Source organism: Macrobrachium nipponense, chromosome 35 (genome assembly GCF_015104395.2).
Source record: "Macrobrachium nipponense isolate FS-2020 chromosome 35, ASM1510439v2, whole genome shotgun sequence".
NCBI classification, from domain to species: Eukaryota; Metazoa; Arthropoda; class Malacostraca; order Decapoda; family Palaemonidae; genus Macrobrachium; species Macrobrachium nipponense.
Window position 1 is genome coordinate 40,664,601 of NC_061096.1, and position 23,047 is coordinate 40,687,647.

At 34.0% G+C, this 23,047-nt stretch overlaps 1 protein-coding gene across 1 annotated transcript in view; it reads right to left on the minus strand.

Annotated features, from left to right (window-relative positions):
* Nucleotides 1–23,047, minus strand: part of LOC135208671 (uncharacterized) — a 42,351-nt gene that overhangs the window by 14,115 nt on the left and 5,189 nt on the right. Inside the window, exons 2-8 of the mRNA XM_064241102.1 lie at nt 7,154–7,294; nt 6,782–6,923; nt 6,230–6,297; nt 2,764–2,869; nt 2,283–2,366; nt 1,370–1,481; nt 740–873 (exon numbers count right to left, since the gene is read on the minus strand). Of these exons, the coding sequence (XP_064097172.1) occupies nt 740–873; nt 1,370–1,481; nt 2,283–2,366; nt 2,764–2,869; nt 6,230–6,297; nt 6,782–6,923; nt 7,154–7,285 (778 nt within the window). The 5' untranslated portion in view covers nt 7,286–7,294. The remainder of the gene's footprint in view (nt 1–739; nt 874–1,369; nt 1,482–2,282; nt 2,367–2,763; nt 2,870–6,229; nt 6,298–6,781; nt 6,924–7,153; nt 7,295–23,047) is intronic.

Genomic DNA, 23,047 nt, shown 5'->3' on the forward strand with positions numbered 1-23,047 from the left:
CTGTTACGCCTTTCAAAGCTTCTTACTGTCCATTTCCTTTTCAGCGCTGAATGACCAACGTTTGGCCTTTGACCTAAAATTTACATATCTACCTTCCAAAGACGCAATACAACAAACCGGATCTTAGTTCGAAATAGACTTGAAAACTTTCTTACCACTTCTGCGTAACTTCACACTTGTCGTTTTTCGTTCTTCAGTCGTAACAGGCACTTCGTAAACAGTTAGCCTGGGCGCTGTTGTGACGCCAGCGTAATCTACAAAAGTGACTTCGCTTGAAAGGGAATATTGATATGCCTTACAGGCGAGGCCGGGTAATTTACAAATGTATTAATGGTTTGATATCTGTCCCTACACAAATAGTTTATTGAGTGTTTATTCCCTGAATGGCCTCAGATGTCCTGCCATCTTTGATCTAGATTAATTGCTCCGGCGGAGTAGTTTACTATGAAGACTTGATTCTACTTTTGTACCTTGGTTTCTAAATTACTGTTCTCTCTCTCTCTCTCTCTCTCTCTCTCTCTCTCTCTCTCTCTCTCTCTCTCTCTCTCTCTCTCTCTCAGATTTTCATTTGGTGCTAAAATGACCCTCCATGTGAATTTATACAGAATAGTTATGCTAATTTGTTAGCGAGAAATAAAAAATAAAAAAAATCTAACGCGCCGTTCTCTCTGGTACGAATATTTGATTGTCAGTTGAAATGCTAAATATGTATCTGAAAATAACTATAAACTTTACTCACTGATGCTTTGCTTGTTAGGTACATCTAGTAAAATCGTAGACCATCCATCAAGCGAGATAGCTTTGGAAGAACCATCCGAGTACCAGTAGCTGTATAATTCGGGCTGCCCCACGTGCATCTCGCCCTTCAGAGTTCTGGGAAATGGGAAAAGAGCGAGGAAATTCGACGTCTTGGAGATGCCTTTTTTTTTTTTTTTTTTGGAATTCGACGTCTTTAGTTTTTTTTTTCTATTTTTTAGCCCTCTTCACTCATTAGTGGTTTGAGCCATTATGAATGTTGAGGAAAGAAGTGAAAGTGCTGTTATGTAACAGTGGGAAGTGTTTACATTTATGCATGTATATAAATATCTGTGTGTGTAATGCATATATATACATATGTTTATATATAATACATATATATACTTATATACAATATATAAAGTCTATATGAAGATCAGAGGGCAGTGGAAACAGGCTGGTACATAAAAACATCTTTATTAGTACCGACGGATTAGAAGTCTATATTATATCTATGTAGATAAATACATATATTATTGATATAATGTACTATATAGATATATGTATGTATACATACATGTGTGTGTGACTGCGTTTACAATTCTTATCTGAAACTCAAAAGAACATAACTAACGCGTTATAATCGTATGGTGCTTGTGTGATGTAAGCCATAACCTCAGGGGTGTTCAAGGGCGATCGGCGTTTAAGGTCCGAGTTTCCTGTGTTGGAGATTCTCATCGTGAAGCCTAGAATATACAGGAGAAAAGACAGCTCTTAGTATGGTAGCTAGATTTATTTTCAGCCACACAGCTTTCACACATACACAAACCCATCTCTCACACAGACGTATGTATGATATGTATATATATATATATATATATATATATATATATATATATATATATATATATATATACTGGTAGTACGTAGTGTTTATACACATATATATTATATATATATATATATATATAAGATATATAAATAGATATATATATGTAATATAATATATACGTGTATGTATATATATAATATATATATATATATATATATATATAAACATATGTATTATGGTTTAAGCTATATATTGCTGTACAGACGTGTATCTTTGATCAAAGTAACCATTACTGAGGGTTAGACCTTTCTTTATCCCACGGATAAAATAGTTCATAATTTTAAATCATAAACACAAATTATCTGTAACTGATTCTTAGATCACGTTGGGGGTTGGAGCCATCACTTGTGCAGTGTAAGCATTACTTAAAGTTCTTTGCAGCATCCTTTCGGCCCCTAGCTGCAACCGCTTTCATTCCTTTTACCGTACCTCCATCTATATTCTCTTTCTTCCATCTGACTTTCAACCCTCTCTAGCAATTGTTTCATAGTGCAACTGCGACGTTTTCCTCCTGTTAATTTTTGAAACCTTCTTACTGTCAATTTCCCTTTCAGGCCTGAATGACTTCATAGGTCCCAGCGCTTGGCATTTGGCATTAGTTCTTTATTCTAATTCCAATTCTTGACTCTTCGAACGTGGTTTCACTTATACCTACCTTCTGCCTTGAGTTTCCCATCCTCTATCGTAATCAAGAAGTCGACCTTTGGATCGTCATTAATAACCCACTTTAAATCGACATCTGGAAGATATTAATTCATTTATCATTTTGCATGTATTTTGTTTTTTCGAACTTGACTAGCTGAATTACCTAAATTGATGCCAGCACTAGGATGTTAGTAATCAATGTACAATTATTTTTCAAAATTTGACGAGCTGAATCGCCCAAATTGACATCAGTACTTTGATAATAGTTAATTTATCAATGCACAGTTATTTATCCAAACATTAAAAGCTGAATTACTTGGGGAAAGAAATTCACAAAAAGGAATGAAAAAATAATTATTTGTATATATTTACATAATTAATTTACTGTTCCATTTTTAAGAAACCTGGAGAAAACACGAGTTCATTTCTCCTCAAAAGACATAATGATTAAAATTGACCTGAAATTCTAGACAATATTTATCTTCACCCACCTTCGGTGCACGGTTGGGTCGGGTTAACAACTATGGGATATTGCTGGTATGGCTCCTTGTCTCCAGAGGCTGTCAGAGTGAACACGAGGAAGTATGGCCCGCAAGTCTGTTAGGATGATGGATGGATTATTCTCCGTAGTTCTTCATTTACAAATAGAGTTGATAAGCGTTTGAAAATAAATAAATTACCCACCGTGAAAAATGAGTGGCTGGGTTAAAAAACAAAGGTTAGGAACATACAAGTATAGCTAAATGCAGATGGAAGTGAAAACGGACCGAGTTCGCATATTGCAAACCTCCGCCAAGGACTCTTGGCCTGGTAAATTACTTTCCTGCCTTTTAAAATCTGTCCACCTGTTGTCAGTCAGGGATCCCTCGTAGCCGTAGGGTGCTACAACCGTCACTGTACCTCGCGCAGTGCACTGTAGGCGTTACTTCAGGTTCTTTGCAGCGTCCCTTCGTCCCCTGACTACAACCCATTTCACTCCTTTTACTATACCTCTTTTCATATTCTCTTCTCCCATCTTCCTTTCCACCCTCTCCTGACAATTGAATCACACTGGAATGGCGAGGTTTTCTTCCTATTGCGTCTTTCAAACCATTTTACTGACAATTTCCGTTTCGGCGCTGAATGATATCATAGATCGCATCGCTTGGCCTTCGACCTAAAGTCTATATTCCATTCTGTTCTATTTGAAAAAATTGCTAGGTAGTCCATTTCCCAAATGTACATTCCCACTTCTCTTAAAATTTAATCAGTTGCTGCCAGTCACGATGCTTGACATTTTAGTATTATACTTTGAAAAAAAAAAAAAAAACTGCATCAAATTGCATTGCGCAATGGTGCTTTCAAATTAACAAACAGACCAGTAAACTTAACCAAAACTGTCACCACGTTGGTGAGGTCATAGGTAAGTTTATATACATACATATATATATATATATATACTATATATATATATATATATATATATACATATATAATTTATATACACATATATGCATACACGCATATATATATATATATATATATATATATATATATATATATATATATATGATATATATATACATATATATATATATATATATATATATATATATATATATATATATATATATATATTATATATATATATATATAATATATATATATATATATATATATATATATATATATATATATATATATATATATATATATATATAGATATATATCAAGTTACTCCTCTGCCTATGAACGCACGCGCACAAACCTTGCTTAACAAACATACATGTACAAGTACACAGAAACCTCTCTGCTAACAAGCCATTGGTTGCAGTTGGTTTGCGAAGTAAACAAAGTAAGCTGTCTAGTGTTACTAGGAATGTTTATACTGGTCGTTTGAAAGGTGTTGTGTTGTTCCTAATAAATTGGGTACATAGAACACACAACTAATAATACACACACACATATATATATATATATATATATATATATATATATATATATATATATATATATATATGTGTGTGTATATATATATATATATATATATATATATATATATATATATAGATATATATATATAGATGATAATATATATATATATATATATATATATATATATATATATATATATATATATTATGTATATATATATATATATATTATATACATATAAATGAATGCCAACTTGGTTAAAATTTAAGTACATTTTTATATTCTATATTTGCGACTTTCTAATGCTTATCATACTATAATGGGCGTAATGTCTGTCTGTCTGTCATTCAGTCACGGCCAAACGGCTGGTCAGATGGGCATGAAACTCTGCAGGATTATGGTGGGGACCTCTAAGATGGTTTGTAATGGGGTTTCATCCAACCTAGCCCCCTCCTTTGTAGGGGGTGAGAAGGGATTCCCTGAAACGGAGCTGTTTCTGGCCGTGAAACGAGGCTGGTTATTCCCGTAGACTTAGTTACTTTACGATTTTTCATACATAATTTCTGTATAACTTCCCCAGAGAAAGTTGCGAGTATTTCAGCTCGGACACAATAGAAGATGGAAATTATCATCAATATCCGCCAGATTTTTTGAATAACTTAAATCCATCGGGACTGCCAGTGCACAAAATAACGTTGATGAAGTACTGCCCGGTAATGTTGCTTCGGAATTTCGATCCTGCCAATGGACACTGCAACGGAACGAGGTACACCGTTATGGAGCTAAACTCCCACGTCATCGAAGCAGTGATAGCAACGGGCCCTCACACCGGCAAACGTCTGTTCATCCCCAGATTCCTCTGATGCCTTCGGACAACCAGTTTCCGTTCCAGTTACGGCGCAGGCAGTTTCCCATTAACCTGGCCTTCTCATTCACTGCAAACAAGTCGCAGGGCCAGACTTTGGATCGTGTTGGTGTGTTTCTGCCGTCACCCATGTTCACGCATGGCCAACTGTATGTGGCGATGAGCAGAGCAACTGACTCTGCCAACTTGAAATTAAGTTGTGGACAAACTGATAATATTGTGTACAAAGAGGTTCTGTAGTAGGTATGTATAAAGATCGCCCTTATTTTAATATTGCTGAACAAATAGTACATATTAATTTTTCACTTCTGCACCCGTATTTTATCACCCATCGTAGATGGGTAAGTTTGCTAGTATTTTAAATGATGAAATCACTTATAATAAAACTTATATACATATACATATAATATATATATATATATATATATATATATATATATATATATATATATACGTTATATATACGTATAAATGAATGCCTACTTGGTTAAAATTTAAGTTATATTTTTATATTCTATATTTGCGACTTTCTAATGCTTATATTTTAAATGATGAAATCACTTATAATAAAACGTGTGTATACACACACACACACACACACACACACACACACACATATATATATATATATATATATATATATATATATATATATATATATGTGTGTGTGTGCGTGTGTGTGTGTGTATGTGTGTGCGCGTGCGCGCGCGTAGTTAGTTGAAATTTAAATATATTTTCATATTCTTTATGTGCGATTTTATAATGCTTATATCACGAATGATGAAATCACTAAAAATAAAACGAAGGTATTTCCGTCACTTTCATTAATTATTTTGAAAGAATTTCGTCTGCAGTAAGGTTTTGATGTCTGCCAACCTAAATTTTGTAAATAATCACGTTTTGTACATAACTTATTAAAATATTACCAAGGCCATCTGGATGAGCGAAGGCTGTCACTTTTCAAGAATGTTATTAAATTCTAGTTTCGATTGATAATTCTGTCCTTATTCTTCTTTCTATCTCGTCATTTCAATTTTTTTTTTTTAATAAGATGCTCGTAATTACCTAATAGGCAGCTAGTTACTATGACGAGCCTAAAATTCCCTTTGGTCCCAGGTTTTGGTTTACGGTTAGTGTAATATATCCAAACTCATAGAAATATTAATGTTTGTACTTACAGTGTTGGGTTGAGGAGCCGTGAAGGAGCTTAAGTCAACATCTTTCGAATTTCCGCTGCTTGGCAGCGCTGGAAATCAAAATGAGAATCAGTTGAATTTAGTACTTTTTCTTTATCATGGGTAAGTAAGTGAGCGTCAGAGATGCTGACATATTGATGCATTACAAATTTTTGGTAATTACCGTCAGCCTTTCGCAGCTAAGCTGACTTAAAGGTAAACTGTGTTGCGAGATTAACTTAAGTCAGTATACTAAAACTTCGTTAAGTTACTTATACTTGTGTTGAGTTACTTTTTTTAACACTTGGGACCAACGTCCACTACCCCTTTCTCAGAAAATGAAGCTCTGAAAGTTCAGCGTAGCTTGGAAAAAGGCTGAGTAAAAATTTGGCATTTTAAAAATCATCTTAAAACAATTACGTTCTTAATTAAATAATTATCTAAAGAACCAATCTAAAAGTAAAAAAAAAAAGATTACTGTGCATTTTTATCATCACGTTTATTCTAGCATAGTTTATTCCTAGTCATATTGACCACAAACGGAACACTCCTTACCAGTTGCCGCCAGAGATGTAACGTTGACGGATTTCTGAGCTGCAATGGTTAGATTACTGATCACTGGTTCTATCGTGGAGCTGTATGCTTTTATAGACAGGGCTACGGTGTCTTCTCCCGAGTTTGACAAGGATAGGAATTTCTGAAAAATAGGGAGATGTCTTTTACCTCTCATGAAAATTTGCTGACAATATATTAGATATTTAGATATTCGTTTACCTGTGGGGTTACATAAAGGCGAATTTTGTCTTCAATAATAACTTACTTTAGCGTAATGTGTTAATGATATTCTAGGCATTTAGTTTTCATCACTTGTATGATTGGTCATTCTTGTGTTAACAACAACAACGAGAGAGAGATTGCTTAGCCTACCTGGGTGGCACCGTAAACGGCGTCCGAAATGATGATTTCTGTCCTCACGGAAGCCACGATTGCGAACATCGTCACGAGGATCCCCATTCCTCCGGATGTTCCTCCGTCCGGTAATCTCCAAGTGGGTAACATCTCTAACACCTAGAACAGATAAGATGATGTTAGGTGAATAAAAGAAAGGAGAAAGGAAAAGAAAGTTGGGTTGAACCCCAGCAGGATCGATCCAGATACTAAGATTTGGAAAAGTCGATAAGAACTCATTCGGGACCTCAGACTCGAAATATATTTTAAACATTTTTGTATCTAGCAATGTGAGTGGAATCAGACACCAACGAAGAACCTAATTGTTTTCGGAAAATACTTTTGAGGACAATTTGAGTTGGTTCTTGATAACCTAGATCACGTCTCTAATTAAATAGCTGCTCATTTATGAATCAGATATTAACTGGGCCTTCTTGACTTTATTTAGTTTTACTCATCTGTGTTGGCTTTTCCCTCATCACGTGTCTTTAATTACCCTTCGCTCAGTTATCATTTATCCGTCTATTACAATATCCTCGTGGTTATTAAGAGTAAAGTAAAATTACAGCATTATAGCCTTGACGAAATCATTCGTAATTTGAATATCCAATTACTATATTTTAATACGATTTTTTTTTCATCTGAGCAAAAATCTCCGTGATAATTTCTCGGGTAATTCATTATTATAGTTGTGGATGATTAACGCACTAATATCAGTGAATAATTGGTATCTAGAAGCATACGTTGTCTGATCACTTTATTTCGGGGAATAGAGATGAAGTAAGATCAACAGGAATGGAAACGTCTGTCAGAAGAAGCTAAAAATACATGTAAAAATTGACAGTCCCAAGACTTAGTTATTTAACTATTATTAGCATTTACAGATTGTACCCAGCACTGCTGAGATAAATTCATATAGAGTCAGAAGGAACAAGACCAAATACAATTTCAAAGTCTTGGGACTTCCTGTGGAAAAGTCCTGCTGGCAGAGAATTGAAGGAACTCGAAAGAAGGTAAGACCAAAACTGGATATTTAACGTTAAAAAAAATAAATAATGATTGGTACTATCAGCATTAAGTTTATCGTGGGGATACATACCCGTAGTCCAGTGGTTAGAACGTTTGTCCCTAATTCGATACCTTGATGAGAAGGAACCCTTTAATCCCATCTGGCTTCTGTTTACTTAATCTGTCCGTAATATACCTGGTAATTGGTCGATTTTGGTGTGACATAACGTTAAGTGTGTATGTTAGACAGAGACTTTAGTCACTATTTGCATCAGCAGATGTACTTTCAAAAGGACACTTGCAAAGAAGTTCGCTCTCGACGTGGTTCGGAAGTCACGTAAAGCCGTTGATCCCGTTGCTGAAAAACCACTGGTTCCATGCAACGTAAAAACACCATACAAGCAAATCAAACATGCTCAAAGCTTCTAGAATAAAGTTGCAAACAATTTTAGAATCTGTCTCAAGTTTCGTCCGCTTATTGCGTGTTTTTACAGCGCATGAAATCGGCACGCTCTTTATATGTTCAAGTAAGCGATGTGGAGTTAAAATTCGATTGATGTTATCGTTGCTTTTAAACTGAGCATATTTTCGCTTACTTGAATATTTAAACAGCACGCTATTTTCGTCTTCAGCAAAAACACGTACAAAGCTTATGAAACTTAAGACAAATGCTCAAGTTCTTTGCTACTTTACGATAGAAACTTCCAACATGTTCGTGACTCCCTGTATGTTGTATGTTAGTTATTGTTATTTCGTTTGACACTGAGAATTTAGATTTCATTAGAAATGTATGTCTGATTTTTCGAATCACTGACAAAATCTCTCTCTCTCTCTCTCTCTCTCTCTCTCTCTCTCTCTCTCTCTCTCTCTCTCTCTCTCCCCAACCAGTCTGTTGAATTTGTTTTAACCTTTATTCCCAATATAAACAAGTGAACGGAAATTAGCGATTAACTATGAAAATAAAAAGTCTAGTTTTATTCGCACCCTTTGAAAACTATTGATCCTAATGCATCGTAAATCTACACATGTGATGTTACTACCATAACACGTGCATCAGGAACCTATTCGACCAATATCTAAATATTTTTGTTTCTGTGCGGATTTCAGCAGAAATTCCAAAATGCGTGAAGACGTTGAGAAATGAAGAGGTCATGTGGCTATCACAAATACATTTTATGTATATATATGTGTGTGTGTATGCCTGCGTGTGTCTCTATGCAAATTCCATTCTTACGACAAATAGTGTCATACACAGGCCATTCACTAAAGTCTCCAATCCAAATAACGCACTTACATAGAGTGAATTGATCCATTAGAGACGGGAAAGACTGAGTCACGGATCAGGGATCACCCAGAGGAATTACTCAATCCTGTCTCCTAGATACGAGATAAACAACACGAAGGCCGTCTGGTAAGCGCCTGCCTAGTTAGTTGCCTCCTGTCTTCTTGTCACTTATTTGTCATGTCGGTATTTTTTATTTGTTTGCTGTCTTTTTTTGTTTCTTAATACCGTTTTTTGCTTGGTCTATTATTGGTTTGGTTTTCCTTTTGATTTTAAAAAACCATTCAAGACTGGGATTAAGTTTCCTTGCGTGGAGCTCAGTTCACACACACACACACACACACACACACACACACACATATATATATATATATATATATATATATATATATATATATATATATATATATGCTTGCGTATTTCTTTTCATTCATTGGGAACCTTAACATTGTCTACTGGTCAAATAATAATAATAATAATAATAATAATAATAATAATAATAATAATAATAATAATAATAATAATAATAATAATAATAACCATTTCCTCACATTAATTCACCAAATCCCGGTGACATTTTAGCACATTTTGCTTTGATCTTATCGACTACTCATATCTTGTGTGCTAAACTGGCTTTCCTAGGTGTTCTAGAAAGATACGTCTAGTTTAAACACGATCGCAATCTAGTTGTAGCAAATCTGTCTGCAGTTTCATGGCGTGTGTTTTGGCAACTTCTCTTCTGTGGCTACAGCACGATTATATGTACCAGGTCTCTCTGAATAACAATATATTTCTAGTTATTACGTTCTTTATGGTTGAGGGATATTCCCAGAGAAAGTTCCAGAATCTTTCAGTGCTTGGTATAATCATAAAACTTAACGTAATGTAAATCAACTTAATTTCTTACTTATCGTTTAAATATTCCTGTGGGTCTTACATTATGAGGTATAAGTCATGTGCCGGTTATTTTTAGTATCAGTTTATCTCTCAATTTCCACTCCCTTTTCAGCCTTGTTTCCTTCCAGCTTGATCAAGATAATGGTATTAAGTCGACAAATCGTATGGGTGTTTGTATTTCAAGAATTTGGGCATGTAAGCGTTAAGATAATATTTTGTATTAGCTTCTATATTATACGAAACTTTTTTCTCAGTGGCCCCCATTTCTCTTTCTCATCAAATTATTATCCAGTAATTTGGAATATTTCCCAGAAAGTTAGAGGTAATTTCAGGCTTGTTCTATAGGAATCTGTAGTCATTAAACCCAATAATAATAACAATTATCAAACATCTAAGCAAAATAACGGTCACATTGTCAAGTTAATAACTAGCTTAAATTTCCGCAATCACTTCTTGCACCGTGAGTCACTTAAATTTAGCGAGAAAAAAGGAATACAGCCCGATTATAAATGTACCTGGAAGTTACTTATTACTCACAGGTAAACCCACGTACCATATTAGTTCCCTCTACAGACATGACGTGATGTGCATTGAAGTGTAAAGTGCTGCTCAGTAAATTATTTTTAGCTTAAATAACAACAATTACGTATGTTTATATTATTTGAATGATAGTATTTGGGGTTGTATGTTTTTTGGGCGGACGTAGTTGTCAGAGGGTTTGAAATTGAAAATTTTACGACGTGATATATTGCTAACATGCTACACCGCTGGTCTGTCAATTAGCGAAGTTGATCGACATTGGGTCTGGTCAGTGCTTGTATGATTACCAGACGCAGTTGGGGTGAAAAGTTCACAAGGCCATTCCGAAAATCGATGCCTAGGAACTTGCAACAGACCTTGTGAGTCGTGTGTAGCAGTTAATGGACCACATTGATACTCAAGAAACTGATAAAATGAATGTGTCTGACATTCAGTGGATATATATGTGTGTATGTAAATCTTCAGAGGTTTCCATACTAAAATGGTTGAAAATTTTGAATATATTGCCATTTGGTGGCAATATAAGGTTTAAAATAAATTTATCTTCTTGAATAATCATCTGGATTTCTCCCGCCAATTACTGTTTTCATTCCCTCCTTATCCCTAACATTTCCACGTACTGTAGTTAATGTTTAATGGACACTTGTTCCATATAGGTACTTTTAAATGGTGACGCTGATAGCAGCAATTTTTTTGGTGTAGGTATACAAACATGCAGCAAACACACACACACATATATGTCTTTAAATAGTATATGTGTCTAAGTATGTATGTATGTATGTATATGTATGTATGTTAGTAGTATAGTATGCGCGGTAGCATAGTTTATCTTTCCAGCTTTTGGACGCCAATTCAAAATCCCCCACACGCAAAAATCATCATCAGTACCTCAAAGAAATGGACCCACCAAGGCACCGTCAGTGTCCAATAATGTAAATACACGTTGTTAAACCTGCCCTTGAATTATTCATGCATCAGTGGCGTTTAAAATGTTCTATCCTTTAATGGGAGTCTATCGTGACGTTTGGGAATTAAGATCCGCTCTTCTCTGCGTCATCTTTTTAATTCAGGTTTTCCTCGGGCTTCGGCTAAAAGGTGGTAGGTTCCCTTTCCCATCGACTTCTGCCTGAATGAAAGCAAACGAGGCGAAGAGTAAAATATTTGAGGTTGTCTTACAGTGTTCTTATCAATGTAACCTCGGGAGACTTTCAGTATGAATATACTTCCAGGTGATTTTCAATGCAAAAGTAACTCCAGGGGAATTTCAGTATAAATGCACTTGTAGGTGACTCGCTATTGAAATGTAATTTCAGGGGACTTTGAGTATAAAACTATCTTCGGGGGACTTTCTATATAAACGTAACTTCAGGTGACTTTCAGTGTAAATGTAACTCCAGGTGACTCAATATAAATCAAACTTCCGATGACTTTCAGTATAAATGTTCACTAAGGTAACTTAATTTATGACCTCACTTATACGATGATGTTTAGACGAATCATCGTGCATGTGCTATTGCGTCACCCTGGGGTGAACTGGTGGCTGTCATACGCAAGAAACATGACATCCTTCTGTGTAACCGACAGCTGCAAAAACAGCTATTATGTGTGACTTAGTTAGTATGTGGCATTGGCCTTGCTCAGCTTCCCATTAAAGTATATTGTTATTATTATTTTTATTATTATTTTTGCTGTGTTCTGAGCTTAGGAACCTCTAAAACTTGGTTTAGTGCGAGCATAAATCATAATTACGTGAATGTGAAAACATCGTATTGATTTCAGTGATCAAATGCATTTGTCTTTGCGCTTCTTATTCATTTTTCGTTGTACTGAGCTAAGAGAGCCAAGGCAACCGCTAATAATTATATGTAAACATCGGTGTCACTAAACGCCGTTAGACAGGAAGAGCGATCGTATAAAATGGAATAATAGTTGATGAGTAATTCCTAATAAGAATTATCTTCCCGAAAACAATATATTCGTTTTGACTGCGGAAACTGAAAGTGAATTTTAACTATTGCGATATTTTATACGATAAACATAATTTTATCTTTCAATTTTATCTTTTTGTATTCTATTTTTCGGTTTAAGGAAATACTGCAATCTTAAACTTCATAGTTACTCTACTGGCGGAATGCGGGATTTCTTGCATCCCCATTCATAAACAAAATTTTTCAATTACTGGTTTTTTTTTTCTTAAACTTCAGCCATCTTCAGTCTTCTCCTACTTATTTAATTTGTGTTGTCATATTGAGATTTTGCAGTAAAACAGACTCAAATTGGTATTAATTTCATAGTTGTTTTTTTACGATTAAGTCCAGACCCTATACAGTACTGATTTCCGTACTAGTAAAGAAAAAATATCTTGCAAGGGGGTAATACTAATTATGCTAATACGATTCGACAAACCATTGCCGTAGAAATATTCCAGGAAGGTGTCCTTCAATCCATCGGGCCACAGAGAAATATGGTTAGTACATCGTTTGATATTCATGGCTTTCGGAAATCACTGGGGAAGTAGGGATTTATTAGTTATTGTTAGTCTTGCCTTTATGGCGTCCTAGGCTGACCCTCTTCCACAGAAATACCCTTCCTGTATCCTTACCATTTATGCTGGTACTCTAATGCTAGATAGCATCACGAAATTATGCATATTTTTTCTTATTAAAGGGAGACGCGAGTTATTTAGCTTTGGTATAACACGGAAAATCATAGCTTGGGTTCATTTAAACCTCAGAATTAAACGTTTTATGATTTGACAAGTGTGCGTGAGTATGTGTGTGTGTGTGTGTGTGTGTGGTGTGTTTGCTTGTGCCTACGTAGGCAATTAAAGTGTGGGTGAATACCTAAAACAAATTGCTTGTATCCAAGCAACGATGTAAATAACACGAGTAGCTCTCTTACCCCTTCACATTCCTTTTGCATTGTGAAATGTCATGTTATTTTTAGCTCAACCTGAAAATATTCTACGGAGGTTATTGTTCTAGATTGTTCGTATGATATATACATATATATATATATATATATATATATATATATATATATGTGTGTGTGTGTGTGTGTGTGTGTGTGTGTGTGTTCATTAAGCTACAAATGTCGTCTAATATCCAATTCACGCTACATCGGAAATATCCCCGAAGGAGAATTTTTAAGTGATAAATTGAATGGCACTGAAACGTCTCGAACACAAGGCACAGTACCCTTACAATGTATATTTATATATGCATCTATATATATAAGTATATATATACATACATACACACACATATATAATATATATATATATATATACATACATACAAACAAAAATTCCAATACAAATATATGGAAGTTATTATATTCCATGTAGTGTATTTAGAGCTTACTACATGATAATAATAATTGTCGTAGTACTACATTGCAGCTATATTTATACAACAATGGATTTCTAAGTTGTATATGTGGATTGAGCATATGGGTACCATTGGTTTCCATCGGGTTCCATCAAGCCCAAGGATGAGGAGTGTAAATCTTCTATAAAACAGGATTCAAGAAGATCACAATATATCTTACAGTTTCCACAATCCTTAGGAAAGTCTTAGTCTTCGTAAGTAAAGCAGCTTCAAGTACCTGAACTTTGAAACGACACATAATTCCATGAACAATATGTTATGCTTCCCAGTTGATACTTAATTAGTACTACTTATATATTTGTAAATGGCAAAATTTTGATATACAGGTCTTAACGATGAATGGGATTTAAAAGTCTCTGGGCAGCTTTTTCCCCGTGAAACGCGCTTGGAATTGATTGCATTTTTTGAAAGGCCTCGTGCATTTGCTAAATTCTTTTAGCTTTTTATGTTTCTATTAAATATCAGTAACGGCGTATTGTATCCCCTTAGTAATGTTATTGAAGCCATCCGGGTTTGGTATTTCGAATTCAGGATTTTCATTCTTTCTACTGTATCTGATGTTCTGCTAACCTTGTTCCGTGTTCCTAGTTCGCTGTGTTGCCATATTGTCTTTCAATGTATATTGCCTGGTCGCTATAATTACAATAAATCTGTGGAGTGGGACTAGTAAATTTTGTGTGTTCCATATTTTTAATTTCAATAAAAACAAAAGTTGCCGTAGCTTTGAACGTACATGCAACGAGAGTTAATGCTTGCTTCTCATTTTGGTCGTGCCAGACCATTTTCTGCTCGAGTGGCCCGTTTCTAATATTCATCTGTTTAACTATTGTTTTTGAGTAGGTCTATCTTATCTTCACATCTGTTCGTCGTATTGTGTGGAAGATTCATAGCAATTTGTCAATATTTCTACATGTTTCCATATGAAACTGAAAAAAAGATAATGTTGATTATATATCGTGGCATGTGAACTGCATGCAGTTCACATGCCACGATTTAGATTTAGATTTCGTGTGATAAACCTGTCGTGATTTGCCGTGATTCCAGATACGAAAGCACGTCGTCAGGGAAACCATTGTAGGTGAACTTTGGCTTACAACTCTTAAAAGCATATATGATGAGTGCATTGTCCTTGAAAGGAACCGGTCAGCATTGGACGGGACGTTGCCAAAACAAAAAGTTGGCCTTCGTAGTTCCCGCCAATACGCAGACGTTGAAATCTCTTTCGTGTTCGTGTTGAGGTAGGGTCGTGGTGTGGTGGGTGGGTGGGAGACGCCCAGTAGCCAAGATTTATTAGTAATGATTCGCTTGTTTCTTTTTCCTGAAGAATTGCTACTAGTCATATTATACTGAAGGTTATCTTATGTTTCTGTATTGCTTTATAACATGAAAGGATCGTACCGGAACAAAAGAGATCGGTCTCGTTGTTCTAGTCTCAGTTCTATAGTCTCGCTTGTATAGGTCTAGGTCTTTCAGCATTTCTCGTGCCCAGTAGAGCCTAGCTGACACTATCATGTACTGGTTGAGCTACAGTATCTAAATTATTTTATAGATGAACAAAAGAATTTCAGTTCCTAGTAATCCACAGATTAGCAAAAATATTTTTTTATTTCAGCAAATTGCAAATGAATTAATACGTTTTCGCTAATGATCATATATATATATATATATATATATATATATATATATATATATATATATATATATATATATATGTGCGTGTGTGTGTATGTAACTTAAATTATCCCTTTCAGGCATTCATTAGAAACCCTAGGAGAGAGTGTAACTTTTCATTACCGTGCTCCTTAATTTCTAAAATAGAAATTCATCACTCCTTGTTTGCTCGCACTTTAGAATGGTGTTTGGCTCAAACAATGAAATGAAATGTAATTAATCAAGGGAGTGGAAATATATTGAAGGTCGCTTAAATATAGTCTAAGGCTAATCATACATTTTTTTTTACTTTGCATTTTTTCTTTTTAGTTGTATTTACTTTCATTGCAATTTATACTTTGTAGTTGTTGCACGGAAATTGTTGCTTATGATCATCTTTGTTCACAAACTAGAGAGAGATAGTCATGACCATCTTAAGGGGTAGAAAGGCTTCAGTAACTAAATTTTCCGTCTATATGAAAAAAGGATTCCTGCAAGTATAATAGATTCAGTGAATAAAATCAGAGCTACTCAAAACCTTGCGCATTTAATTTTTTTTTTTTTGAGATAATATTTCATGGTAACAAATTAAAATTTTTGGTGGTCTGGTTGCCTTCTCGAAGTTGCGTAAGAATCACACTGTTTTGGTTACTGTTGCTCAAAAGGAACATGAAATTACTTTTCAATACCTTGGTTTAGAAATTCATGGTCACGTGATATTGCGAACACAGGTTCGTGTCTTTGACGTTTTCGGTTTGGATTTTGTGAATGTGTGTCTGGAATCAATAGAGAGAGAAGAGAGAGAGAGGGAGGAGAGGAAGAGAGAGTAAGAGAGAGAGGAGAGAGGAGAAGAAGGAAAGGCATTAAATTGTTTTTTCATACATGAATATATATATATATATATATATATATATATATATATATATATATAGTGTGTGTGTGTGTGTGTGAGTGTGTGTGTGTGCATACATATTATGTACATATATCATATAATATAATGTATGTATATGTACATGTATTCATATTGTTTGTTATAATTGCCAATTCCCGTTGATTACAGTTTTGTTTGCATACTTTCAAAATTGCACCGAAACTGACACATTGACGCATTAAATTGCGGTTCTCATTTTTTATGTACAAGTCCATATACTCTTAAAAGTGTATTGATTATTATTACTCTGAGCAAGACTGTAAATTAACCTTCATTATCATGATGTTTGTCCTCTCAATCATACAGCGATGAGTAATTTTACAGAATTATATTTTATTCATAATTTTGTGAAGGTGCCATATTTTTTCTTTGTAGTAACGTTCATCAGTGGATCTTGGAAGATAATGTAATTTGAGTTAATGCAGCATTTATATGTGAAATGTGGTTTTATTGTATCTGATAATATTAAGCAGAATCATTCGTATTTTGAGAAGGTGGCATTTTTTATCGTTAGTAATTTAACATTTTCAGGTCTCATGTATGATACTGTTCAATTATTTCTTTCATTAAATTCATTCTTATTTACAGCAATTAATGTTTATTTACCTTCATCTAAAATGCTTTGTAATTTGTTGTATTTCTGCTAATCTGTCTTAGTTTATGATATTTCTCTTTTATTTTGATGAATTAAATAGCCACCATTATGATTTTCCCTCTCTCGTCTTTTAATCCATTCCTGTGCCGGTTTGTCTTCGCTCATTTTTTATTTTCCATTTTGAGCAATTTCTTATTAGAAGAGAAGAAAAATAGGATAGATCAGACATATTTATTCCTCTGCGTGTTTAATTTCGATGTCCGTAATAGCTGTGACGCCAAATTTCATCATTAAATCAAACTGTATGTAGTGTATTCCCTACCAGATTATTAGATGACTATCCCGCTCACTGCAATTGAAACTTGAGATTTTAGTCATTCATTTACAGTTTTTCCATTTATTTATTATTTTAATTTATTTTTTCTTTGTTAATAAGTAACCTGTTCTTTCTGTATTTCCCATTGCCTTTTGTTTCTAATGAACGCCATATTCTTTGGGATGCTTGATTTCAAGTCAGTGGCCCCTGTGGACCTGTTCCATATGAATAGGTTTCATCTTTTGAATAATAATAATAATAATAATGATAATAATAATAATAATAATAATAATAATAATAATAACAATAATAATAATAACGATAACAATAATACGTAAAAATATATCATTATATTTTCGCTCCGTTGTCAAATCTGCATGTCATAACTCTACGGGAATGGAGCGCCCAACTTTTGTTATAACTCTACGGGAATGGAGCGCCACTTTTGTATTACCTTCTACTTACTTTGACCGATATGGCAGTAGCGTGGTATTTAGTTTGTTTGTATGTTTGGGCCGTTGGAGGAGCACTTTTCGTCAGCCTTCCATTAGTAGTAAGAGCCTAGTGATGAACGACCTACGGCCCAGTCTATAAAGGTGACAGGTACTCGATCAGGGGGAATGATGGTGAAACGCTGCCAAGGTCATAGATATAAATACGAGATGGCAACTTCAGTTGGAAACCAGGTATCTTGTGCGATACAGTTCTTTATTATTATTATTATTTATTTTTATTATTATTATTATTATTATTATTATTATTATTATTATTATTATTATCATTATTATTAATATTATTTAATTATTTACATTATTATTATTATTATTATTATTATTATTTAGAGTCTTCCAGCTACTAATGAATTTTAAATTTACTTTCATCTACTATTTCTTCATTTTAGAGAGTTTCAAATAAGCAACATAAAATATCGAAATAAATTTTACGGTATTACTGTTGTGAAATAAGATTGACCGAAATTATAGTTTAGCGGTAGATCATTAATTGAGCCCTGGGCTCACACTGACAAGGTTCTTTATCAGATTTTGACCTGCCGCCCACAAGTAGACCCAGCTAATAGTGGGTATTCGCATATCTGTAAAATTTGTATATAACGTTTTATAACATATATGATATATATATATATATATATATATATATATATATATATATATATATATATATATATATATATATATGTGTGTGTGTGTGTGTGTGTGTGTGTGTGTGTGTGTGTGTATGCATATATATAGACAAGGATTTCATTTTAATAATTTGTTTAATTTAGGGTTGCTTCTTTGTTAACTTTCATAAGAAATGCTTTTGAGACGGAGAGAAGTTTTATATTGACGATAAAGAACGTTTTAGAGAGAGAGAGAGAGAGAGAGAGAGAGAGAGAGACCAACAACGATTTCGACCCAGTTTTCGTTGAGGATATCGTAAATGGCCCAGGCATTTTGTATTTTTTTTTATTTCATATGTTCTGCATGGACATCAGTATTCTGTATGAATAGTAGTAAATAGGAAAATGCTATATAATGCTAAGGTATCAAATTCCATGAAAAGAATTTTTCGACTTGCTGTTTAGCGCATTTGTCAAGAGTGCAGTAGCATTAACCTAATTCAACTAGGCACGAGTTCATGTTATGAAATTATCTATCCTCAGTTTATTTTTCTGTAGCAGCGACGCTTTCAGACCCATTGTTCAAATGTTTATATATTTTCAAATTAGATGATGTAATTAGAGCATGTTCAGTGGATTCCGCTTTCTCGTATATATCTCTAGAAAATATATTTGAACTAACGCTTCTCTAAAAGTGATGTGTTTACTCCTGATATTCATGAGACAGAAATTTGATTAGTAGATCTTGTGACATAATGATGATTACATACAATATTAACCAGGATTTGGTTGTTTCTAATATAAACTTACCTGTATTTTATTGATTTTACAGCCATGGCATACCTGAATTCTTTCAGGAATGCAGAGAGAAGGAGAGAGAGAGAGAAGGGGGGCTGCTTTGAGGGAAATAGTTATTCAAGTAAAGCCAGCTTTTACTTGTTTAAAATGGAATGTGAAATTTTTCTTTGGATGAAGCGAGCTTTTACAGAAGTTGTAAAAGGCTTTCATTCTCCCAAGGTCAGCATGAACAATCATTCCTGATGCACACGGCTCACACTTTATTGTTCTTTTAACAAATACCATGATGTATGTATTGTCTATTCGGACGCTTCGCACGAAGGTGTCAATTAACACGTGTATTCAACAAAGTGCCATTCAATCGAATTTCGAATCCTTGGAGACATACCTTTTGCTTTGGTTTGTTTTCCCCGTTCCTTTGGTAACAATGGTGACATTTATGTGTGGCCTCAGAAAGGAATAATGAAAACGAGTGGGGCTTGCATCACCACTGCCAATATTTACTAAGGGAATATCTGACATATTTGGATTGTATTGTTTTATTGTCATTTCTTCTACGTCAGAATTTTGGGATTGTTGTATTTCGAGATTATTATTATTATTATTATTATTATTATTATTATTATTATTATTATTATTATTATTATTATTATTATTATTATTATTCAGAAGAGAAGAAAACTATTCATATAGAAAAAGTCCACAGGGGCCAGTAGAAGGTGTAAGAGAAGGTAATGGGAAATACAGAAAGAAGAGATGATTATAAAATAAGAACAAATAAATGACCAAATCAATGTTTAAATAGATCAAAATGTAGGTAAATTATTACGAAGCAAAGCGAGCTATTCAGGGTAATATTGCTTTGCATCTTCATTTGGACTTGTGGGATTCCAGTTGCACAACGTCCTCAGGGAGGCTATTCCACAGCTCAACGGCGTAAGGAATAAAGACAGGCCTGTTGTTAAGCTCCACACTTTCCATCTTCCCTTTTGCTCTCTCGTTTGGACTAAAATCGGGTTTCATTGGCCTGCTGGGCTTTCACAGAAATATGGCGCCAACGTGGTCATTTCCACCTTTGGTAAAAACAAGACTTGATGATTATCGAATACCAGGTAATGAGATGACTTGCTTGAAATGTGAGCTATATATATGAAAATGGTGTGTATATATACTCTTCAATTCATAGTCACGCTTCTCAAGAACTAATATGTACGTGCTCGATATGCAAGTGATGTCAGATTGTATAATAGGCACCTAGGGTGCTATGACAAATGACTGGTTATATATGGAATCATTGTTGGATAGTGCTAACCGTTATTAGTGAATGTTTGTTCTGGTTATGCAAAGGCACCTGAATTGCCCATTATCTATTGATCCTGTTATGTAATATAATTCGTTCTCAAGGTATAAATTACAACCAAATGTGGATATACAACACAAACATACAATGTGTGTGTATATATATATATATATATATATATATATATATATATATACATATATATTAAAATATATATATAATATAAATATATACATATGTATATATTGTTGTCGTTTTTGCATTAAGCCTTTCATAACATGGGGGGCCTCTCGAGGAAAAACAACGCAATGGTCACTTCCACATTCATGCTTCAAGTGCTGAAATGTGGATGAACTCACTGTAAATAAAACCACTTCATACACCTCGTTTTAGCTTTCGGCCACTCATAACAATTTATCCTCATACCATACCTCCCATAAACCCTACACATTTCCTCTGTTTATATTATCATTAGCTTTTCCCTGGTCATTTATGCCACATAAAGTTATACCGTTTGACTGTCAAACTTCTTACATACCTAACTCTTCAACAAACACCTAATCCACATACCCTCTTCCTCGTCTAACTCTACACTGTTCTTCGCCTGTCGGCCCTTCTGTCATCTGACTTACTTTCTCTATTACAACCCTACCATACGCCTTTACTGGCCTACTTGTGTCATTTTATGTCCATATAAAGCCAACAGACACTTGTCTACTTATGTTATTTTATGACCATATAAAGCCAACAGCCACTTTCCCTGTACTATTCCTTCAGAAACCCTCATCCAGACAAGCTTACAAAATTTGGCTAGCCACTCAATTACAATATCACCATCATACCCCAATATCTCATTAGTAATTCCAAAACTGGTGTATTTCCATTCTTCAGTCTCTTAATTCGTTTATTTATAACCCCTGTTTGTGTTTATAGTTGTGTTTTTCAGCTTTTGCATTACCATTGTCATTTTACTCCATGCTGTTATTTGAATTCCAGTTTTGTTGATAAAACTCTGCTTGTTCAGACAAGATGAAGAACTGCCATATTTCGCTTAAGGTCTGAAATGTACTTGAACCTGTACCTAATCAAATCACACTTGTTTTATTAACGTATCACGTTACCTTAGTAATCTTTACGTGACCTGTATATCACCTGAAGTACAAGGCGATCAATAATGTCAATTAGACTATTAAAACTACATAGTCTCCTCCCTAATAGCATTCAATGTGCACAATTCGACAATTGTAACTCAGCGGACGCGCGAATTCGTAATCAAAAGCACGTCTCTCTCTCTCTCTCTCTCTCTCTCGCACACACAAATGTTGATACTGCTCATGTAACAGTCTCTACTTGATTATATATTCGATAAGAAACTGGAAGTTTTACTTGTATAACTGATATAAGTAACATTCTTAATTAATTTGATCTAAATCAGGTGATATACAGGTCACGAAAAAGGATGCAAATGAAACGTGAAACTTTTCGTGTATTGTTGAATATCTGTCAGTCAGAGAAACACGTGTGCTTTGAGCAATAAGTTCATGAATTTGTTTAACCAGGGTGTGTTGGTGTATTCATATAGACTTACATATTACAGACTTTACAGAATAATATATATATATATATATATATGTATATATATATATATATATATATATATATTATATATATATATATATATATATGATTATAATAACTTGAACATGTAATTTGTTTATCACACATTACCACAGTGGCTTGGAAATGCAGTGAAAACCGGTCAAGACCTACATACCCCGTCTCTTATTTTTTCACCCGTCACAATGTATATATATATATATATAATATATATATATATATATATATATATATATATATACACACACACATATATAATATTAATATATATATAATATACATATATATATATATATATATATATATACATATATATATATATTATATTAGTATAATATATATATATATATATATATATATATATATTATATATATATTATATATATATATATGTGTGTGTGTGTGTGTGTGTGTGTGTGTGTGTGGTCTT